Genomic DNA, 24,213 nt, shown 5'->3' on the forward strand with positions numbered 1-24,213 from the left:
AGTATATTCTTGTAGATTAATTGGCACGTTTAAACAATACCCATGGGTACGTAACTGACCTCCATCACCTACTGTGACACATGAAGAAGAATTTGATTCAATATTATAACCACATTGCTTTGCAATTGTTGGATGAAGAAAATTTTACATAGCTCCGGAATCCACCAAAAATGTAAGAGCCTGAGCCTTAATAAAACCTTGAATTCGCATGGTGTTTGTAAAACTAGACCCCATCAAAGAGTGCAAAGAAATATTCAGTTCTTGTTCCTGCGGTAATTGAGTAATATCAGAACGTGGAGGCTGAATTTCTTCATCAAAGTTCTGATCATCAGTGTCATAAGTACCTTGAGGCATATCTAAGATCAATAGTCTCGGTTTGACACATAAGTGACCAGTCTTGTAATACTCATCACAATTCGTCTTTCTTTTTGTTCTTCCCATGTTAATCTTTTAGCTCCAGGTGGTAAGGTTGATTTTTTTATTTGTTGGTTGGTAGCCATTGAGGTTCTAAAAGGGTTTGAACGAAAAGGTTTGGAAACTGAAGAGGTTGCAATGATATTATCTTCTTGTTGTATTGCCTTTTTGAAGGCTTCAGCTAAAGTCTTCGGTTCAAATAAACGAACACCAGTGCCAATATCCGGTTTTAAGGCAGCAATAAATAAATCAACAAGGTACTGTGTAGGAAGATCATGAACAAAATTTATCAATTTTTCGAACTCAGAGATTAATTGTCGGACTGTACCTAATTGAGATAACTTTGTCAATGCAATATGTGGATTTATAAACTTGTGATCTCCAAATCTGTCACGAATTATAGAACAAAAATCTTCCCAAGATGGTGTAGGATTAGACTTTTTAAACCAACGATACCAGGAATTTGCATCATCTGTCAGATGAGCAGCATCCATTTGAATTTGAAAATCTGTATTGATTGAATATAGATTGAAATACTGCTCAGCCTGAAAAATCCAGCCATCATAATTGGTACCATCAAAAGTTGGAAATTTAAGGTTGATGGAACCCGTAAGAATAGGTGGAAGCGTGCCGGCACCACCGTTACCATGATTATTTCCATTGCCATTGCCATTATGTTGATGACTGCCTATTCTTCCTGTACCGAGAGCATCAGTTATAGCTTCTTTCACCGCAGTTGTTAAAGCTGTTGTCAAGGATGTTGTTAAAGTAGTCATATATTCTTTGTGATTTGCTCTGTCAACTCCGGCTTTAATCTCAACTTGTTTGATGTCATCAAGTCGCTGTTTAGTTAGGGCAGTGATTAACTCTTTGATCTTATCTTTTAAACCCGCAACTTCTGTTGTTAACTCTGCAACCGTCATGATGAATTTTTTTTTTTTGCTGAAATTCTAAGAATATATAAAACCTGCTCTGTACCAGATGTTAGGGTTCTAAACCAAAACAACTGTTAAGAACACAAAACTAGATAGAACGCTAAAGATAAAATCTTTTTTTATGGGGATTAGCCACCTCTGCTGTGTTACTGATAAGAAACTGGTTTTGATATTAACTGAATGTCTATTACAGGGCTAGAGAAGAGTATTTATAACTCCGTAAACTTGGCTAGCAAGGAAAGAACTTACGAGTTTAACAATAAAAGAACTCTACCTAAATCAGGAAACTACTCAACTAGCTAAACATGAATAATTAAGGAAACTAGTAAACTAAGGAGTTGGCATCGCAACAACCTAATTGTTTATAAGTTCATTTTGATTCGATCTGTAATACTGTGATGAAAAATCACTAGTACGTCGTTCGATTTTGGTCGACTAATTTTAAATTGATTGACACGCACTGCATTCATAAAATACAAAATTGAGATGAGCTAGTCAGATGTTAGTGAACGACTAGTGGGTGTTCTAGTCCATTGTTACTGATCGTATATTAGTGGATGATCAACTATTAGCGTATCTAGTCGTCCAAAACTGGACAATTGATGGTTTCGTCAATAGAAGTCCTGGCTCTCGAGATTCTACCACCTACACAGTAAAGGTAAGTAAGACAACGGATAAATTTACAATCAAATAAAAAACTTTTTTCGTTGAAATGATTTTTGCGAACTGCAAAATATTATACATTGATCGAAGTTGGCGATTTTTGTGAAATGTTTTTTGCAACTTAATGTCTATTTACTCCATTAATGAGCATATATGTTTTGTCTTCTGATTGTAAGAGTACACAAAATAATAGATTTAGACGTAATGGTGTAAATAGAATTATAACCCTGGGGTTAAGTTTTTTTTTTTGTGAGTTTTTAACAAAAACAGAAATTAATGGTGAAGAAGACAAATTAGAATAAATAAAATTATAGTATTTTTCTTATGAGTTTTTAATTTGACTTTTATAGATGGCAAATAGGAAAAACAAGAATCAAAAAGTAGAATATATTTTGGAAATTCTGATGAGGGTGGTAAACAGGATAAGTGTGGGTGGAAAATAGGTGGAACCAAAAATTCAAATACATTCTTCCAGAATTGGTTGCTACTGGCTTGAATTGTGTTTCGAATATTGTTTTTTGCTTCAATCCATGCTTGTGCAAGAGCAACATCTTCTTCTTTGCTGAATCTCGTTTTTATAAAACAAAATAGAATTGAATGTTTGGATAGCTTCATTTGGAAAATGATTTGCTATATATAGAGATACGATGAGAGCATAAAGAATTCAAAAAAAAAAAAAACTAGCCGTTATACACTAAAAATTACCAGTACATATAAAACCAAAAAAGTAGTCGTTATACAGTGAAAATGACCAGTACATATAAAATATAAAGATAGCCGTTAATAAGGAAAAAAAAACTAGTCATTTTCATTTAAAAAAGTCGCTAAAAGTATTTTAAAAATTGTTCGTTCAATTATTTCGATTATACAACTTCGACATTTGCAACCATGGATCTTGTTTATTAACCTGATGTTGGTACGTTGTTTTACTTTGATTCAGTTGTTCAGACAAATTATAAGGATAGTAGAAAGAATCTTCTTGACTGTTTGGAAAAAAAGAACTCGACGACGGTCCCGAATCACAAGATTGGCCTTAGGTAGATGACTCACATGTATGTGGTGGTAGATACTCTCTGATAAATCTCTGATGGAAATCTTAACCGTATTTGATTTTGTGTTGCAGTTCTTTTATATAGTCGAAATAGAATTGTTGTAGAGCCCTGTTCTGTTGTTGCACATCATAATATGCCTCGCACCACATATCATTTATACAGTAAACACCGACATGAGTTTAAATTTTTTTCACAAATAAAAAAATATAAGAATTAAAGGACATATGATACTCACAGTTGTACCCTGATTGGCATTATAATTATAATTGGGTTTAGGATACTGACCCAGATACTCCATTCCAATAGGTATATCAACCGCCTTAAAATCCGGGACGCATATTCGAGTTATCGTATTTGTTGGTGGATATGAGAAGAGATGAAGATCAACGGGCTCCAACTCTTCTGTGTATATGCATTTCCGTGGCAGTGCTGGCCGGCGTACATAAGCTTCTGGATCTTGCGTACCATACACATCTCTGTTTCCTTCATGTACAATTAAACCTGAGTACTTCCCGACTGACCTCTTGCTCCACCACAGCTTATACTCATGATCAGGTACTTCCACATAATGCAAGAGATTAAGTTCGGTGTCGGCGTACAAGTAGTAAGTGTTGATGTCTATTGTTGAATCAGGAGGATTGCATGGTATTGCTATCATTCTAAGAACTTGTTTGATACACCGTTCCCCCAGGTACAAGGCGTTGTGACCAAAAGGATCATAAAAGACCCTCTGTGATTCAGAGATTCGTTTTGCTTCTACCACTTTGGGGTTAGTTTTCCATTCACTGTCCTCCCGGGACGACCATACTACAGAATTTAATGAGAAGTTGTCTATCTGGTTACACACAACAATCAGTGAATGGGTACCTGTATCAATATGTGCGTCTCTGTTCAATTCTCCTTGGTCTTCTTCAAATAACCTACCCGCCGACCACGGATCTGTAATTAACTCATTCCCCGACTTTACATAAGGAAATGGACATCGGAAATATGACCAAAACCAAGACTGCAACATTATTATTAATGACTAACTGCATTATACGGTCACCAATAATAAACTGTAAACAAGTAAAGAAAGTAAATTTACGAGTGGGTATGAATTTTTACCATCAATGGATACAAAAAGAACTACAACTCAGGCGAGCTGCTCGGTACTCCCGTACTCAAGCCCCATAACATACTACCGTACAAAGCCTAACCCCAATCATAAGAACTGACCACATTCAAATCCCTCATTATACGTAGCCATTTAATTTCAACAACATCGTTCTTGTTTGGGAAAAAGACATTCCCAAAACACCACATCAAAAACCATCTTACAATTTGTTCTTCAAATACAACATCGTTGTCTAGGCCGACTCTATGGTCAAGAAACATTTTAATCAAACTCTTCTTGATCCCCTTGCATCTACTCACAACTTTTTTTCTCAAGTTGACTAAGTCTTCTTGTCTAACTTCTTATATTCATGTTATGACTCTAAATTCTTGTCTTCTCGTTCTTCTTGTTGTAGGTTTCACGTCAATATATGGGAGAAAACAATCTATGCTTTCGGGAGCAATCTGATGCAAACGGTCAGTACTCGTATCTTCCAATGATATGGGATTTCCTTTGCCAATAGGAATTCCGGTAAGTTGTGTGAATCCTAATGGGGTAAACCCTATTTTAGAACTAGGGAAGTGAAATTTATTGGTCGTATGCCACCACCTTTCAAATATACCACTAGTTAGGAAGTTGTCTTGTACTTTTGGATATTGTATTTTGAAAATTGAACCAAACCCACGGCCGTCTACAGTTTGTCTAGCATGTGGAAATCTAAAAATTGCGGTATACATTTCATGAATATTGCTTACACTACTTCGATGTTTCAATGGTTTACTCCTCTTATCTGTCGAGGTTGGGATTTTCACTTTATGCTCACTATGATCTTTTGAAGAAACCGAAATTATATCATCCGTAACACGTTGAAATTATCGGAGTACATATACAACACATATATATACAAAATCATCACAAAACAATCCATTAAAAAAAAATTCTGCAATGTATTGTCTCAAGCAACAAAAAATATAAGCCACTTCATCTATATATCACATTACAACAAAATCATCAATCAATTCAAAATTATTCATCCCAATGAAATTTCTCTGCCAATAATCTATCCTATCCTAGACATAATCCATATTCATTTAATCATCCATCAATCCAAAATTATCAATAACAATACCATATCTAAATCAAAAATCAATCATAAACAACAAGCACTTTGATTCAATCAACAAATATGATAAATTCAATCAACAATGTCTCAAACTTTCAAACAACATACCTAAGGAGACATCATAATCAACCTAATATCTCCAATTTAATAAAAATAAAAATAAATTTAAACCCTAAAATTAGAAACACTCACCTTGGAAGATTTTGTTGATGAAATTCGAAATTGAAAAAGGGAAATAGTCCACCAAGTAGTAAGGATCAAACTCATTGAATTTTAGCTCCTAAATCGCACCCAAGAGTCTTGAAATCGAAAGGGGGTTGTAGAGAGGAAAAATATAAAGAAGAAGAAGGAAGAAGGAAAAGAAATGGCCGAGCGGAGCGAGTTCTGTGAACTTAAACCTATAATAGGGAAACTGAGTAGCCGTATTGGTCAAGTCAGCAAGTTGACTTATACGGAAACTCAGTAGCCGTATATCACTATTTATACGGAAACTCGTGTAAGGTTGGGATAAAAGGGCACCATAATGAGGCTGCCTTCCGTCTGATTTCCCTTCCCTACAAATGATGGATAGGGAAGGGATGCCCTGCACCATAGTGCTTGGTGTCACACGCCCATTTAATCTCCTAAAATTTTCTATAGGACATGACCGGCAATACTTGCATCTCAGTGATTCAACATCACCCACAAGTACTCATCCTTGTATACTTGCATCAAAGTATGCATCTGCCTTCACTCTAAAGGCTTTGCACAACGGAAGTCATTTCTTCTTTCTCTCTAACTCTTCATGCTCCCATAAGCATAAGAGGTTATTCCATGTACTTAACCAATTCTCACACAAATCAGCAACACAATGAACATAAATAATAGTGCAACAAACCCATGTTATTGCACTAAAGGAAGATTACAAAACTCGTCCATCACATGAACCAAAAACAGTCCATTCACCCTCTTGGTGAATGCCTAAAACACTCTCTATATTAGTGGTTCTTCTCTCAAACGAACAACACTAATATTATTGATTCCTAAGCTATTTATACATGCTAGTATTAGGACAAAACTCTGTGCAACCGCTTGCACCTGCATGGAACATCCATGTGTCCCAAAAGTGGTTTCCATAACAGCCAACTGCCACCTTTTGTGTTGTCACACCAACTGGTGCCACACCTGTTCTTGGTGGTTATGAACCTTCCACATGGTTATAAACTCACTTTATAACCATCCTAATTCGTCTCGTGTCATTGGCATGCTTGTGAAGCCCGTAACCAACTCGTAACCGTCACTTGAACCGTATTGCACCACTGTTGTGCTTTACTGAATTCTGCCTCGCTCCAAAGCTCAGCCATCTTGTACCTGCATGCTTATCACTTTAAGCTAATACACATACAATCCTTGTGCTTCAATCATCGAGGCCAACTCCTTAAGCTCACCCTAGTTACTCATGCGTCATATATGCTTCACTTCGCCAATTAGCTTGACAATAGCAATGCAACTCTTGCATTACCAACTTGTTTGCGTTGTTCAAGATTTTGCCAGCCTTGAACTAATGCCATAAACCAACTCTTGGCCTATTCTTCACTCTTGCATCATCCTTGAGTTTGGGCATACTCAATTCAACGGACATGCCAACATGCCACTTCCCAACATGCCAACTCGCATGTTGCATGTTGCATCTTGCAACTTTGGCTTTGTCTTGCCTTCTACTTAATGAATCTTCATTGTGTCGGACAATAGCTTCATTACTTAGCCAAATGAATTTACAATGTATTGATACCTTTGCAATTCATTGGCCCTACGGGGTTATGCCATTCTTAGCACTTGACAGTCTACGCGGTATCGCACCATCCTGGCTGCACATTGACTTGGCTTGCAACTCTGTAACGCGTAATCATTATACGTCACTTGCATCCCTGTAATACTTGGCCACATAAGGCATAAGTATGTTTTTAATAATAACAAACTGATCTTTTAGTAAACCTTTTTTGAACAAATCATCTATCTGACTCAAAGTATGAGCATAAGAGGCCTGTTAGAACCCAAGTGTGACAAAATCCCTGATCATGTGACAATCAACCTCAATATGTTTGGTACAAAATATTAAATTTCCGGAAGGACTCCTAGCTCCTCAAAACAAGTAGCTTGCAAGAAAGTTTTTAGAAGACCAAGACACCAAATTACCACCAATAAAAGCACAGTATCCAGAAGTATATTTCTTGGGATCTGGGCATCCAGCCCGATCACTATCACAGAATGCAATAAGTTCAGAACAATTTCCACTTCCAGGAGTAAAACCCTGACCAAGTGAGCCTTTCAAATATATGAGAATCCTCTTAGCAAGTTGAAGATGAACACTGGTGGGACAATGCATGAATTTATTGACATAGTTTACAACATAGCTATTATCAGGCCTTGTCGGTGTCAAATACTGTAATCCACAATCAAACTCTTATAAGGTTTTGCATCTTGCAAAACTTCATCTTCAAGCTACAAAAATTCGACAAGGTTAGCATCCCATCATGTCATGTTTGTTGAGCAATTCTAAAGAATATTTTTTTATGTGTTACAAGTATCTTATTTGCAGAAGTATCATGATGAGCCTCAATGCCTAAGAAGTAGTACAGGTTTCCTAAATCTCTCATAAAAAATTCAAATTTCAGGGATCTATAAAAGAAGTGAGTAAAGCATCAGAAGAACCTATAAGAATGATGCCAACTCTTGGTAGGTTCAACCGAGCAATGCTCTAACAAATAAAAAATATCAATTATTTAATGTTATATTTATAAGATTGATAAAAAGTTTGGTGCTCACAGGTTTCGAACTCGGGTTGCTAAATATCATTATTTTTAAACTCAGGTCACCAGATATCATTAACATCACCAAATGACTTAAGGTTGTCCCCAGTGGACGTTCAAAGTTCAACATTCAACATTGGAACCGTTACAAAAGCGTGGCAAAGGCTTGATTCAACATAAGGTTCAAGCAATTGCTTTAACGCAATCTTGAATCAACACATGAACGACCAATGATTTGACGCTCCAAAAATTGCTTTTGCGTCCAATTGTTTGTCGCTCCAGAGGATATTCTCCTAAAATATGTTTGTGAGCAACTAATGGACGAGCGATGGGTGCCATACGATTGGTCGCTCACTTAAATATTTGTTTGACCTTTTTTTTTAACTCGAAAAGGGCAATATATTAGAAAAGGACGGTAACACCAATAAGGAGATGGTGTACTGTCAAAAAAGAAAAAAAAATACATAGCTCAATTATAATAGAGCTAAAGTTACACATGGCCAAGCATTGCTTCCCAATTATTCAAAACTTAGACTGATAGAAATATCTTCAAAAATATTATGATTAATAGACCAGTTGTAATGAGAATTTGACACTATCAATAATATCATCTAACGTCTTGTATTTACCGTTGAAATGTCTGTTATTACTCTCAATACAGATTGCCTACCATATTGCAAAAGGTATTACATCCCAAATTCTTGTTCTTATAGATAAATTTGATCATTTTTTCCTGTTCCATTCCCATAGAGTTTTCCTAACTGATTGCTGAAAGACCCACTGCAGTTTATAACCTTTCATGAAATATAACCATAACTTTCTTGTAGTATGATAATGCAGAAAGATGTGATTATTTGACTCAGCATCTTTTGTACATAGCAGGCATCCATTCACCATAATCCTTCCCTTCAGTTTATCACAAGTTAGTGCAGCATCATAACACAAACACTACACAAAAAATATAACTTTTTGTGGGATTTTTGGATTCCACAAAATCTTATGAGGGAAGGAAATAAGGCCATCATCTTCTAAAGCCTGGTAGCAACCTGGAACAAAAAAATAATCACCAAATTGCCAAATTCTTTGATCATCTCCACCATCTGAGTTAATGACTGGAAAAAGAAGAATTAGTTGAGACACTTCCTCTACTTCTCCTCCTTTCAAGCCCTGCAAAAATTCAAGTCCCGACCTTCATTTGAACAAAGGTCTTTAATAGTAGCATCTTTTGATCTACTAATTTTATACAATGCAGGGAACAAATCCTTCATAGAATGACCATTGACCCAATTGTCTTTCCAGAACACACATTTGTTGCCACTGTTAACATGGATTCTTGAACTGGCTTCTACCTGCTCTTTACTTTTTAGAATTCCTGTCCATAAACTCTTCCCTATTGGCTTCTTTGTAAGATTAGGATAAAAAGAATTGATATTGCCTCCAAATTTCTGATTAACAATTCTTCTCCACAATGCATTTTCCTCAACACCATATCTCTAAATCCACTTGGCATGTAAAGCTTTATGAATTAGCTCAAGTGAAGCATCCTTTTTGATGATAAGAGAAAGAACTTCAACAACAATTATAAACAGAAAAGGAGATAATGGATCTCCTTGTTTAGTTCCCTTGCTACTTGTGAATATTGATGAAGTACCTCCATTAATACACATGGCAAATCTTGTTTAAGAGACAATCCATTTAATCCAATTCCTCCGGATCACTGGTAGGTTGGGAAACCTACAATAATGATACTGCAAGTGCACAACGTCTAACTAGTAGACAATGGTAAGTACAGGTCGTTCCCACGAGGAGTGTGAAATACTCTACCAACTAATATCGAAAGTAACCAATCGACGGGATAATGTTTTAACGATTTTTAGAAATTTGGAACAAAATGAAATAATAATAATTTTAACAATAAAAGTAAAATGGGAATGAGTTATTAGGATTTTCGGTTTCCACCAATTAATTATGCAAACTCTACTAATCGTTAAAAACATATTTCATGCCTTTTCAAATACCGTTTCTCCGCTGTAATTTTCTTCGCTTAATGGGTAGTGATTCTAAAGCATTACATATCAATCCTAGAGCATATCACGTCAAGGGATTTAACCAAAGAATGCCATATCAATTGAAAAGCATAAATAATCAATGAAATCACATGAACAATAAAATACCAAGCTATATGAAGAAAAATTACTAGCCATTCAAATCATTATTGAGCATATAAATATAGAGTTTACACAATTTATTTGTTTCTACCTAAACCCTAACATAACACTAGCTAGAAACGGCTTTCTCAAAAGCCATAAACATATTAAAATTAAACTCTAGCTAATGAAAAATGAAGAATCGAAAACAAAACTTCAAAACCCTTCCTTCCTTGCGGCCCTATGGCCGGGTGCCTCTCCTCTCAAATATTTGACATCCTCTTTATACACCTTCCCTTTCTTTTATTTCATTCAACAAAGTATCAAAATAAATTATTTCATGAAACACTTGCACACAAGTTGATGTCGTCATCAGTATCTTTCCCCAAATAGTATTGCCACCTCGTTCTCCCAATGAAATAATAAACTCTCCTTATTTCCAAAATCTCCCAAATGAAGAAAGAATTATTTTATTTCCAAAATAATCTCACGTGTAAATATTCCTCAATTAATTCTTCACATGGCAAATAAATTATCTTTCCCGGTGGAATATATTTGTAATAAAGTAAGAAAGATAAAATACTTCTCATTTTCAGTTTGCATGTGCCAAACCCATTTTGATTTCAATTCCTTTGTTGCGTTTGTGCCTCGCGTATGAAACAATTTTATGTTGCTGATATATATGGAGATACCAGGCCAGCTACATTTTGTCATTTTTTTCATTGTGGTTGCTGATATATGGAAATACCAGGCCAACCTCATTTCATCATTGTGGTTGATGATATATGGAAATACCAGGCCAACCCCGTTTCATAATTGTGGTTGTTGATACATGGAAATACCATGCCAACCCGGCTGCTGATACATGGAAATACCAGGCCAGCATAATAAGTGCTGCTGATATATATAAATACCAGGCCAACATAATTGATCATTGTGGTTGCTGATACATGGAAATACTAGGCCAACCACATTTCATCATTGTGTTTGCTGATATATGGAAGTACCAGGCCAACCACATTTTTCCATTTTCGTCGCAAACACCATTAAGTCTCACATTTTGTTGTTTATTCGCTGGATGATCGAATTCACTTATACTTTCTACAAAAGCACTAAAATAGAATTAGTAACTAAAATATTGTTTCATAGCTAATATAAATATGGGTATAAAATGTAGAATATACATGCTTATCAACACCCCCACACTTATATTTTGCTAGTCCTCGAGCAAAACAGAGATATTATGCAATTGACATTTTTTTCTAAGAAAAGTGAAAACCTGCAAAAATATGGATAATTACCCACTCCCTGACACTTAAACATTAAACTTTCCTCAATTTAATTGAGTCATCCAACGTAGAAATTAAGATGGGAAATACAAAAATAAACAATAAAAATAAGAGATAGAGTAGAGGGAACAAATCTGATGGGTTGACTCCCATGAAGCGAAATGTATTTGTTTCCCTACTTGCCAATAGCATGTAGTCTCAAACAAGGTGAGGTTGGTACCCCAAAGTAGACATCCAATCATATATATAGAGTCTAAAAAGTTGAGAATCATCTCAACTAATCCGGTTAGCTGAAGATATGTCCCTGTGAACACTATAAACCTCCAAAACGGTATGTAAATTCATTCTCAATCGAAAACTGTAAGTGATATTCAAATAATGCATAGATGGGATAAGTAAATCATTCCCATACGCAACAAATTCAAATTGTTTGACCGTTTTTATTGGCGGAACACTCTCTAAATCAGGTTCTAAATCAGCTGAAATAATTTCCGCGGAACAAGAGATCAATGGAGCAATATCACGACTCATAGACCCATTATCATCTAAAACGGTTTCATTATTAATATCATCAAGACAAAAAAATTCAGAACTTAATGGCTTAAGGGTCAAGGTCGGATCTTTCTCGACTGATGGAACTAGTCGAGACTCGGACAAAACTAGAGGTTCTAATTTGGGGTTCCATTTATTAGTGTCTATCAACGGTGCGGAGTCTAACAAGGCATTGACTTCAAAAATAACACTATTATCATCAAAACCAAACCCAAAATGAGCTAAGCAAACCTCTAATGGATCTTCCAAGTGGCTCTTGCAAAAGCTTGCCGAGTACATACTTTTTTTTCCCCCGCAGCACTTCGGACTAAGGTACCTAAAAAAATCAAGCAAACTGAATAAAAAGACTAAAAGAAATTTAAAAGAAAAAAAAATATGTACAAAAACTAAAAATAAACTATATACAATGATATCAATAAAAGAGTATTTTGCAACCACTCCCCGGCAGCGGCGCCAAAAACTTGGTAGGTTGGGAAACCTACAATAATAATACTGCAAGTGCACAACGTCTAACTAGTAGACAATGGTAAGTACAGGTCGTTCCCACGGGAGTGTGAAATACTCGACCAACTAATATCGAAAGTAACTAATCGACAGGATAATGTTTTAACAATTTTTAGAAATTTGGAACAAAATGAAATAATAATAATTTTAACAATAAAAATAAAATGGAAATGAGTTATTAAGATTTTCGGTTTCCACCAATTAATTATGCAAACTCTACAAATGGTTAAAAACATATTTCATGCCTTTTCAAATACTGTTTCTCCGCTGTAATTTTCTTCGCTTTATGGGTAGTGATTCTAAAGCATTACCTATCAATCCCAAAGCATATCACGTCAAGGGATTCAACCAAAGAATGCCATATCAATTGAAAAGCATAAATAATCAATGAAATCACATGAACAATAAAATACCAAGTTATACGAAGAAAAATTACTAGTCATTCAAATCATTATTGAGCATATAAATATAGAGTTTACACAATTTATTGGTTTCTACCTAAACCCTAACATAACACTAGCTAGAAATGGCTTTCTCAAAAGCCATAAACATATTAAAATTAAACTCAAGCTAATGAAAAATGAGGAATCGAAAACAAAATTTCAAAACCCTTCCTTCCTTGCGGCCCTATGGCCGGGTGCCTCTCCTCTCAAATATTTGACATCCTTCTTATACACCTTTCCTTTCTTTTATTTCATTCAACAAAGTATCAAAATATATTATTCTATGAAATACTTGCACACAAGTTGATGTCGTCATCAGTATCTTTCTCCAAATAGTATTGCCACCTCGTTCTTCCAATGAAATAATAAACTCTCCTTATTTCCTCCCAAATGAAGAAATAATTATTTTATTTCCAAAATAATCTCACGTGTAAATATTCCTCAATTAATTCTTAACATGACAAATAAATTATCTTTCCCTGTGGAATATATTTGTAATAAAGTAAGAAAGATAAAATACTTCTCATTTTCAGTTTGCATGTGCCAACTCCATTTTGATTTCAATTCCTTTGTTACGTTTGTGCCTCGCGTATGAAACAATTTTATGTTGCTGATATATATGGAGATACCAGGCCAGCTACATTTTGTCATTTTTTTCATTGTGGTTGCTGATATATGGAAATACCAGGTCAACCTCATTTCATCATTGTGGTTGATGATATATGGAAATACCAGGCCAACCCCGTTTCATAATTGTGGTTGCTGATACATGGAAATACCAGGCCAACCCGGCTGCTGATACATGGAAATACCAGGCCAACATAATAAGTGCTGCTGATATATATAAATACCAGGCCAACATAATTGATCATTGTGGTTGCTAATATATGGAATACCAGGCCAACCACATTTCATCATTGTGGTTGCTGATATATGGAAGTACTAGGCCAACCACATTTTTCCATTTTTGTCGCAAACACCATTAAGTCTCACATTTTGTTGTTTATTCGCTGGATGATCGAATTCACTTGTACTTTCACAAAAGCACTAAAATAGTATTAGTAACTAAAATATTGTATCATAGCTAATATAAATATGGGTATAAAATGTAGCATATACATGCTTATCAATCACCCCCAAAGCCAAATCTTGAAAGTGTATAATCCAAGCAACTCCAGCTAATACTATCAAAAGCTTTATGAAGATAAACCTTCACCACCAAACCATGATTTTTATCTCTTTCCCTTGAATCAATTAATTCAGATGCAATGAGAATGCCATCTGTGATTTGTCTACTGTCTACAAATGCTCCCTGAAACTCAGATATAATAGTTGGCATTACTACTTTCAACCTATTTGCTAGCAATTTAGTTATGATCTTGTATACACCACCAATTAAACTTATAGGTCTGGAGTTATTCATAGTCACAACACCTTCACATTTGGGAATCAAGATAATGTTAGTACAATTGAGTCTCCAGTCCAATGCACCACTGAGTTCAAACTCCTTAATGACAACCATAAGATCCAATTTGATGATATCCCAAACAACCATAGTAAATCCATCAGGGCCAGGATATTTGTTTGAGCCAAAACCCAATATTACCTTCTTTACTTCTTCCATATCAAAAGGATTTTCCAACATAATAGCATGCTGGACAGAAATAGTTGGAACTGCTAAACCTTCAAATTTTGACCTATGAGTAGTATCTGCACTGAAAAAATTCTTGTAGAAATTTGTAGCTTCTTCACTTATCCTTTCCTTATCATATGACATTTCACCCTCAATTATCAAAGAGTTAATAGAGTTTACTCTTTGATTATAAGAAGCATTCTTATGAAAAAACTTTGAATTCCTCTCACCATCAGCTAGCCACTTCCCTTTTGATCTTGCAAACCATTTCCTTGCTAAGTTAAGAGAAGTTTTTTTGTGATTGACTTTAGCAACCTCCCTATCAATGAAATCATCTTGAGATAAACCATTGATTTCTTCTAAACTGTCTAAAACATCAATTTTAACCTCCAAATCGTCCACTTCTTTCTGCAAAGAACCAAAAACCTCTCTTCCCCATTTTCTAATGAAAAACTTTAAGCCTTGTAAATTTTTTTTGCAAAAACATAACTAGGTCTCCCACTGAAAGTTAAGTTAGCCCACCAATTTTCCATTTGCTTTAAAAAATAAGGATGAGAAACGTAATAGTTCTCAAATCTAAATGGAGGTTTAGACTGATTACCTGCATTACAATCAAGAAGGATTGGCGCATGATCTGAAATTGGCATCCTCAATCTGTATTGGACAATTGAGATACATCTTTCTTCCCAGTCAGATGTGAACACAAACCTATCTAGCCTGCTCAATATAGGAGGATTCTGAGAGTTGGTCCAAGTAAATGCACCACCAGACATAAAAACATCCATCAAATTGTTACGATTGATGAATTTTCAAAAAAATAATCTATTTTTGACACAACCTCCGGCTTGATTTCTTTCAGACTGATACAAGATTGCATTCTAGACACCCCCTAGACACCATGGATCATGTAAGATAGTTCTTATATCAAACAGTTCTTGCCAAAACTGCTCATAATCAGAAGAATCTGAAGCCCCATACACAACTGTAAATAGCCATGTGAAATTATCATTAATGTTCCTGAACTTCACAGTGACAGAGAAAGCCCCAATTAGCTCCTCTTCTTTGGACACAATTGTTGGGTTCCACATGACAAGAATACCACTGGATCTACCTTCAGATGGTATATACACATAGTCACATCCATTATTCCCCCATAAAACCCTAACTAAAGAATCATCAATCAATTCCTTCTTTGTTTTCTGAATGGTAACAACTGATGGGTTATTTCTTCTTATTGCATTCCTAATTGCAGTGATTTTTACATCATCACCTAAACCCCTAATATTCTAATACAGGATTTTATGATCCATTCAAATCCATGGTGTCCCTAGCAGGTGAGTTTGGTGAGTTAAGAGAAGAAAAACTATTTACCTCAGCAGGAGAGTTCAACACTCTGCTATCTAAACTTAATGCTCCTCTTTGTTCTACAAGATACCAATCTTCATCCACTGAATCCATATCCAGCTTATCCAACCCATCAAAAGAATTTTGAACTTTCTGGTTTTCTAATTCAGATATTTTATGTCTAATTAGCATGTTTTTACACAAGAGTCGTGATGAGGGATCATCACAGTGAATACCCATACATTTGTTGAATGAAAGATAGAAATCCACCATTTTGTTAATGTCTTTCTCTTGTGTTATCAGAGGTTCAGGAATCAATGTGATTGCTTCCTTTGAATTATCCGTTGAAGTTTTTGAATTTGAAATAGATTCTTTTTGATCCAATGGACCAGAAGCTATATCTTTATCCAACGGATTTGAAGCCTCACTTTGATACCCAACAGACTTCGTTAAAGACATACTTAACGAGGCATATACTGATTGGTCTTTGTAGGTATGCAATGCCGGGTCTAAACCCGCACCCGAAAAGTTACCAATACTACCTCCTATCAGGTTGGCTCTGTTCGAAAGAGTATCCAACTGTACGGGCACAAAAAGTTCATGGGCAGGAGCTAAGCTAAAATATTTATATGGATTTGGATTTCACCGCCCCACCTGGTCCATATAGTGAACTAATTGAGGTGAGTTGGTTGAGTCATGGGCAAGAGCTAAGCCGAAACCCGAGTTGCTATATCCACTCAATGGGTTCCACCGCCCCACCTGGCCCATATTTTGACTCAAATATGAAGACTGCATTCCATAATCTTCATTTCGGCTAGAATGAGATACCGATTTAATAACCGAGTCCGAGTTGAAAAGAGGATTTGCAACCCAAACCGAGTTCCCTCCTTTCCTATTTCGATTCCTAAAATTTGACTTAGAAACGTCACCCTGTAATGGTGCCGATAAATTTAAAACTGTCGCACCATGAGAATCATTCTTATGTAGATGACCACCCATGCCTGCAGAATCGGATTGAGAATCGAAATTTCCAACAATAACTGACCGTAGTCTTTCTTTGACCGGAAAAGGCGCATCAGATTGAATAATCCGAGAATCACGATCATGATGATCATGATTAAAATCTGATGAAGAAGAACCTTTTGATTGAAGATCATGTAGCCATTCAATTGACAGCCAAATGTTGTTGACTAAACTTGTAGCTGGGACTTTGGAAAGATCACAAATTACTTCAATCTTACAACAATTAATCTTCGAAAACTTCATTGTACTGTCATGAATGGAATTAAGAGAACCCCATTGAGAACAAATTTTCTCCAGGGATTCCCAGTTCCACAAGGAAAGAGGAAGACCACGAATTCCAAACCAATGAGATTTATTTTGTGAATCCCCAATAATTAAATTATCTGAGTCTTCCTATTGTTTAATTATTACCTTCATTTTTCCCAGAGAAAAAGATGTCGGAGAACTGAGTTTATGGTAAATATCCTCAGATTTAGAAGTGAAGAACGCCTTTCTTCCATTCAATGGTCGTAACAACAGTTTACCTTTCCAATTGAAAACCTTGTTGATAGCTCGCGCAATACCAGTCCAGCCATTATGATAATTTAACACCACACAAATTAAACCACCAGTTAATGGATTCTGATTTGCCATCTTAACTGGTAATTGAGGAAAGTGTGTGTCTGCAAAACTGATGTTGTTTTGTATAGGAATATTAGGTTTCAAAAAAGTCCAAAACCGTTTCCAGATTGCACTACCTTCTCCATTAGGGATGCAAATAAAACGAGGATTTGATGATTTTGAAGACTCAGTTTTGGATATCTTAGTGAAAACACCATTTGCATTCGATAGAATCTCAATAAGAAAAACTGCTTGATTGAATCTTCTCGACCATCTAACTATTGAATCTGTTAAACTCTCCGCTGCCGCAAGTATGATAGATGAAACCCAATCAATAGATCCAGCTGGAAAAACAACAATCTATTGAATCTTAATGAAACCCAATTCTATTGAATTTGTTTGACCTTTTTAAAACTACACACTGGTCCAGAAAGCGCCACACTGCTGACTAGGTCAGGCGACTAGTCATTTGGCGCTACCAGAAAGCGCCAAACGGTTGGTCGCTCAGCGTCTTTCCATTTGGCGCTTTTAAAAGGAATGTTAAACCACTGTAAGGGTTGTGCGATGATTCATAGTAACGTGGCACCATGTTGAATGTTGAATCTTAAAGCACCGTAGGATTAAGCCTAACGTTGTACTACAGTAACATAGCACGGATTCTCAAATAGGATTAAGCCTAATGTCAATTTGGAGCAAATAGTAGGTCTCGAAGAAACTAAAGATATTGAAATGCAGTGGCGGAGCCAGCCTAGCGCAAGAGTGTGCAGTTGCACTCGCCAAGCTGGCTCCAAAGCCTACTTTAGCCCAATTACAGTTCCTTCTATGCACCCCTAATACTTTTTTTTTTTCCTTTACCCCATAGCCAAATTTTGTAATATCCGATAATTTTTGGCTCCCGCCCTGCGTGAGATGACGGAGCTTCGGGTCTAGGTTTATTAGGATGCATACCCATTATCCGATTCGTGAACATTTCGACCCAAAATCTTAAAAACGAAAAATAGAAAATTCTGTCTCTTTCTGTCCTTCAAGTTCAAGTTCTATAGCGGCACATACGTAGGTTAGAAATCGAAATTGACCTTGGTCGAATTTTGCAAGGTACGATGATGTTAAGCAATTTGTCGTTTGATTATTATTATTTCGAACCCTAATTTTGATAAAAGGAGATTTTGTTTTCACTCAATCTTGTCTTAAAAAACTAGAAAACTGAAAAGTTCTGTGCATCAGATCATAGATTTATATAGACTTCCTGCAATACTTTCTGGGTTGTTGGTGCATACTTTCTGGGTTCTTGTCCAATGCTCCTGGTGCTCGATTTTTGAAAGTATATTCTCGCCAATTTGTTCTTTGAATCTTCTTTAGGAAAATATATTACAGACTTAGGGATTATTATGCAATTTGAAACCTAGGATAAATTCTGCTACGGCGAACTTAGTTTTGGTTATGCTAGTTAGGTACTTGTGTTGTTATTTTCACTGTCAGCGAACTTAGTTTTGCTTGCTTTTGATGTGCATAAAATGTTCTAGCATTTGTCTCCTCGTCGCCACTCACCGTGTCAGCAGTCATCAAGTTAATTGGTACAATACTATGTTGAATTGTAGTGTAAAGTCGATCTGATTTCAAATCCACTAAAGTGCTTGGTTACTCTATTGATAATTAGCCTTCAGTTGTGGTTATGCATGTTGCTATTCCATTGCTCCTAGGCTCGTTCTGAAAGCAAGTCATCAAGTTATACATGGTCGGAACTTTGACTTTTCTAGATAGCTTCAACCACTTAAGTTAAATCTCGTAGGACTCACTCAATTCTGAAATAGTTTAGTTTCTATTGGAAGTCAGTTCAATTAGGTAGTAATGTCATCTATGCCACTACATTACTATTGTAGCTGTAAAAAAATCAACATACTTTTAATTCGCACTCAAGGTTTACTAAAAAAACCTTTCTCCAATTGTTACAGAAAACGTATGAGACAGATGAAAGAAGTTTTCTCTTAAAGGCATTGTTTAAAATTCTTCTTCACTTTAACGCCCAAATGGATCCTCCTCGAAATTCCTTCAATCCCAACAAGCATCTGAAAGAAGAGTACGATCTTCATTCATTTATATCTTTGTTTCTTAAGTTATTAACTGCCCAGCCACTTACACTTTTCTTCTCTAATGTTTAGATTCGTAAGCAACCTGACAGGATCTTCCATTCTTGAAATTGTCTCCCTCTCAACAATTGTACCTGTAAGTTGAATTTTTCCCCCTGATTTTGTGTTCTTGTCCAGTTGCATCTTAGATATGACAATTATTAACCATATAGGTCACATCTTTCCGTGCAGGCTTTGATTGTTTTGCGTCACTATGTTTGTGCAAAGGGACTATATGGTAATCCTTCTTAATTTTGTGATTGTATAGTTCAACCGATATGACATTCTAATTACTTGTCTTAAGGGTTAATCCAATTATTGATTTCCCAGGCCCTTTGCATGCCAAGAAAATCACATCAAAGAAAGAAAAAGATGGAACTATTGATGGTAGAAGTTGGAGAATTTACATGAGCACGCTGGTTATGGATTTCTTATTTATTGTTCTTCCAACCCTTCTTTTTCTCACTGTGAGTGCACTTTTGAACTATTGCTTGGAGTGTAGTTCTTTATCATTTATACGTCTTTTTATGAATCTATATTCATGCCAGGTTCTAGCAGAATGGACAAATATATGTGCGATTTGCCTGATATTGTTGTTGCTCTTCTGCATCGGAGACAAAAGGTAAAAGTATGGATCATCTGGTTGTTCAAACTCTTCTTTCAGTTGAATTTGTTGCTCACATAATTTAGAGTGCTGGAGTTTGTTCAGTGAGAGGAGACCTTTACATGTCTTTCTATACGTCTTATCTAGATCAGGTTCATATTCAGAAAGAGGATCTGACCTTGCATATTCCGTTAGGGCAAATGTTTCAGCATATAGAGTTTCCATGGTATGCATTCTACTTCTGATGTTAATAAATTAGTTTGTTATATTATTTCGTTCTTTTCAAGTCCTACTTTCCCTCACAAGGAATGATGTAGTTACACTGCAGATGATTGTCACGTGCTTGTGCATCTTGGCTGTGGATTTCACAATATATCCTCGGAGATATGCTAAGACTGAGACTTACGGTACTGGACTGGTAAGCTCCTTCTTGCTTGTCCCGTAAATTGCTTGTCCCTTTTTACTCCCAATAGTTGCAAACAATTTCAATGGATAATCACTTAATGGAACAATAGTTGAATTTGATTGTTCTTGAGAAGCTTAATTAGGACAGCATGTTCATCTCATATTTGACAACATTTGGTTGTTGTCGAGGTGCTATAATTTTCTGTGATTCTCTGTGACATTGTAATATTGTAGCATCTGAACTGGTCTGTTACCTAATGTCATTCTTGATTAGTTAACATACATCGAGAAACTAATCATAGGAATTGGGGAGTTCCCTCTCTTGTTTTTGGCTTCCACAGATGGATCTCGGGGTAGGATCATTTGTCCTAGCAAATTCTTTAGTTTCAAGACAAGCACGGAATGTCTCGTCAATGTGAGTCATTTCTTGCATCTTTTACTTACACATCTGATAAATGCCGGCAAGGAATTGTTACTTGATTGATGTACTGGACTCAGTATTGCACTTATGTTCCTTCCTTGTTAGAAATTTTTAGGCCTCACAAATAACTTGTCCCACCTAGACTCTCTCCTCACCTCTTTTTAGTTTTTACTATTATTAGTACAAACTTTGGCTCCGGAGCCCTTGTTTCATTATTTTTCGGAAACATTGCTTAATCATCCCCAGCCTTGTGACAACTTTCTTTGAAGAAAATATCTCACCGGTGTTGTATATTCTCGGTAAGTATCATTCATTTTCCAGTAAATGCATCTAGCACAGAGAAAGCCGATATTGTTTGAAGTTATTGAAAAAATATATCTGTTGCAGCGACTCTGTTGTGAGCCAACTATTGCTGTGCAATGACATTCATGTGTCTTCTTGTGTAATTTTTAACTAATTTGAATCCCTTCCTTTTATTTAATGAATGCCCTAATGATACTTGTGGATGACTATCACCAAATTTTTGGATTAGTGTGCTTTGTTTGCACGCTTCTTATGAAACTTGGAAAAATCCTTTGAATGATTTATTATTGCTGAATTTGTACCAATATCTTTTCTTTTAGGAAGTGGAAGACCGTTCTTCAATCAACGAGTCCAATGATCATCCTAGGAGTTGGCCGGCTCATTTTTACGTCAGGTGTAGATTATCAGGTAGAAAGCTCCCTTACTGTTCCTTCCATGACTATGTTTTCTTATTTTATACTTCAAAAAAAAGAAGTGGGGTTGTGCACAGGCACGTTCTTGTTTTAAAATGATCGAAATGTGAAAGGTACTCGATTACGACTATCTCAATCCATTAGCTAAAACCCAAGGCAGGTCATGTCATTAGAAGTATGAAAAGTCAGTAATACATTTACTCTTTCACAGAAATTAACTTGTGTTATTTATTTTAGGTGCATGTGGGAGAGTATGGAGTACATTGGAATTTCTTTTTCACTCTTGCTGGCGTATCTCTTTTAACTTCTTTGATAAACATTCATTCTCGTTATTGTGGTATTCTTGGTTTATCAATTCTTATAGGTATATATGGACTAATACCAGCTTCCCTTTTCAAATTCTATTCAGATTAGCTAGATTGTGTCTCTGTAATTTTGTTTTATTGTAGGTAAATGAAATAACCTTCTTTCTTCTTTCAGGATATCAGCTATGGTTAAGTTCTGGAATAAATGAGTTCCTTTTGTCCAATGAAAGAGCAAATAATCTCTTTAGCCAAAACAAAGAGGGTGTTGTTAGTATTTTTGGTAAGTGTTATCCCCAATATCTTTTAGGCTTGTTGATTCAAGCATTTACTCCTTTCTCTTCATTATCGTTTGAACTATCAACTGTGATCTTTCTCGTTTTCTTAAAAGGTAAGAAGTCACTTATTTTCTGTTGTTTTTTTCTTTTCTTTTGTTAGGATACTGGGGCATGTATTTAGTTGGAGTCCAATTGGGAAACTTTCTTTTCTTCGGAAACAATAGAAGAACCCGGATGAGAGTCTGGATTCTTGCTGTTATATTTTGGTAAAATTTCTACTTTCATTTGAATTTTATTAAGCTTTTTGGGTTTCTTTGAATTAACGTGAATGTTGTCAATCATTCTGTTTAATCCCGTAAGCACTATCTATGTTTTAGGTTATCAACTATCATATTGGACAGGCATGTCGAAAGAGTTTCCCGCAGAATGGTAATGATGAGAAATTAGTAAGCTTATGATTCGTGCTGCCACGCGTTTTTATGGTGTAATTTTAATATAATTATCACCTTGTACTAATCATGGTTCTTATGCAGTGCAATCTGACATATGTTGCCTTCGTATTAGCCCAAAACTTTCAGGTATTTCTCGATTACTGATTATAATTGGTGATATTTGGTTTGTGTAGTAAACGACAACCATTTATTCTAGGGCTTGTCAATGATAGCTGACCAATCTGCTCTCTAAATTTTTACGACTTCAGAAGATATGTCCGATCAGAGTAACTCTTTGAATTTTTAATCGAGGAGAATTTTTAATCATTAATGTGTTCTTTTAAAGAGGTTTTTGTTGTCTGTTGAACTTCCATGACATTTTGCAGGTTTTGGCGATTTTGGTGCTGTCGGATTTTATTCCTGGACAAAAAACTTCAGTTATTGAAGAAGCATTTGACCGAAATTTACTAGGATCATTCCTCCTGGTGATTCTCTTTCTATTTCTTCCTATTGTTGGCAACAGGCCTTGCTAATTTGTACTAACTACTGTATTTGTTTTTCTTGTGCAGGCCAATATCATGACGGGTTTAATAAACATGAGCGTTGACACCATCTCCACCTCATCTATCACAGCCTTGGCTATCTTGGTTGGGTATGCCTTCATTTTGTCCATCCTTGGTGGATTTGCAGCATTTTCAGGGATCAAATTAAAGTTTTGGTAACACTAGGATGCACACAGAGACTTCCGATGTACTCTTGTAGTCAATTTTTTTCTGTAAGATTTTTATTTGAATCTGTAAAGCTGGTAATATCTCAGTGTCCCTTTTTTTTAGTCATTGCATTCCAGAATTAGTGATAAGTTTGCCCACTAGCAAAGGAACCCATATTGATCAGGGGATATTACCCGCCAGTAGCAATCGATGACAATGTCATGGCTCTCTGATGCCTATAAAAACAACCTTACTATAGGAGTTACATATATATACATCAAGGTGAGGAGCCTACATTCACCACATTTTTGCAAATACATGTGGGCTATCTTCATCCTCGTAAATGAAGTTCGGTGTTTAGGCCACCAAAATAGCTCATATTGGAGCCACGGATTATTATCGCAACGATCTGGTGGTAGCAGTGGACTATTAATTTTGTAATAGCCACGGATTTCAGTTGCCCACTGCCAGAGTCTTTTAAGGTTTCTTATTCTTGTAATACTTCATTGACTATTAATTTTGGATTAAAAGCAAAGAGCTTGAACAAGATGAATTTGGCTGCACAGCCTGCCACTCATTGAAATTGTCCAATCCACGAATTGTTAATTTCCCA

At 35.9% G+C, this 24,213-nt stretch overlaps 1 protein-coding gene across 2 annotated transcripts; it reads left to right on the forward strand.

Annotated features, from left to right (window-relative positions):
* Nucleotides 1–18,591: 18,591 nt before the first annotated feature.
* Nucleotides 18,592–24,153, forward strand: LOC113302346 (uncharacterized protein At4g17910-like). 2 transcript variants are annotated; one of them, XM_026551258.1, is made up of 17 exons: nt 18,592–18,702; nt 19,560–19,684; nt 19,767–19,830; nt 19,926–19,971; nt 20,064–20,200; nt 20,282–20,355; nt 20,485–20,563; nt 20,666–20,755; nt 21,084–21,157; nt 21,787–21,874; nt 22,117–22,243; nt 22,360–22,464; nt 22,620–22,725; nt 22,837–22,888; nt 22,993–23,037; nt 23,277–23,375; nt 23,460–24,153. In XM_026551258.1, the coding sequence occupies exons 2-17, from the start codon at nt 19,635–19,637 to the stop codon at nt 23,610–23,612; spliced, it is 1,389 nt and encodes a 462-aa protein (XP_026407043.1). In that variant the 5' UTR covers nt 18,592–18,702; nt 19,560–19,634; the 3' UTR covers nt 23,613–24,153. The 2 variants fall into 2 exon arrangements, with proteins under 2 accessions (XP_026407043.1, XP_026407042.1); XM_026551257.1 differs by lacking the exon at nt 18,592–18,702 and adding an exon at nt 19,323–19,342.
* The last annotated feature ends 60 nt before the right edge of the window (nt 24,154–24,213 follow it).

The sequence above is a fragment of the Papaver somniferum genome, chromosome 8 (assembly GCF_003573695.1).
Source record: "Papaver somniferum cultivar HN1 chromosome 8, ASM357369v1, whole genome shotgun sequence".
Lineage (NCBI taxonomy): Eukaryota > Viridiplantae > Streptophyta > Magnoliopsida > Ranunculales > Papaveraceae > Papaver > Papaver somniferum.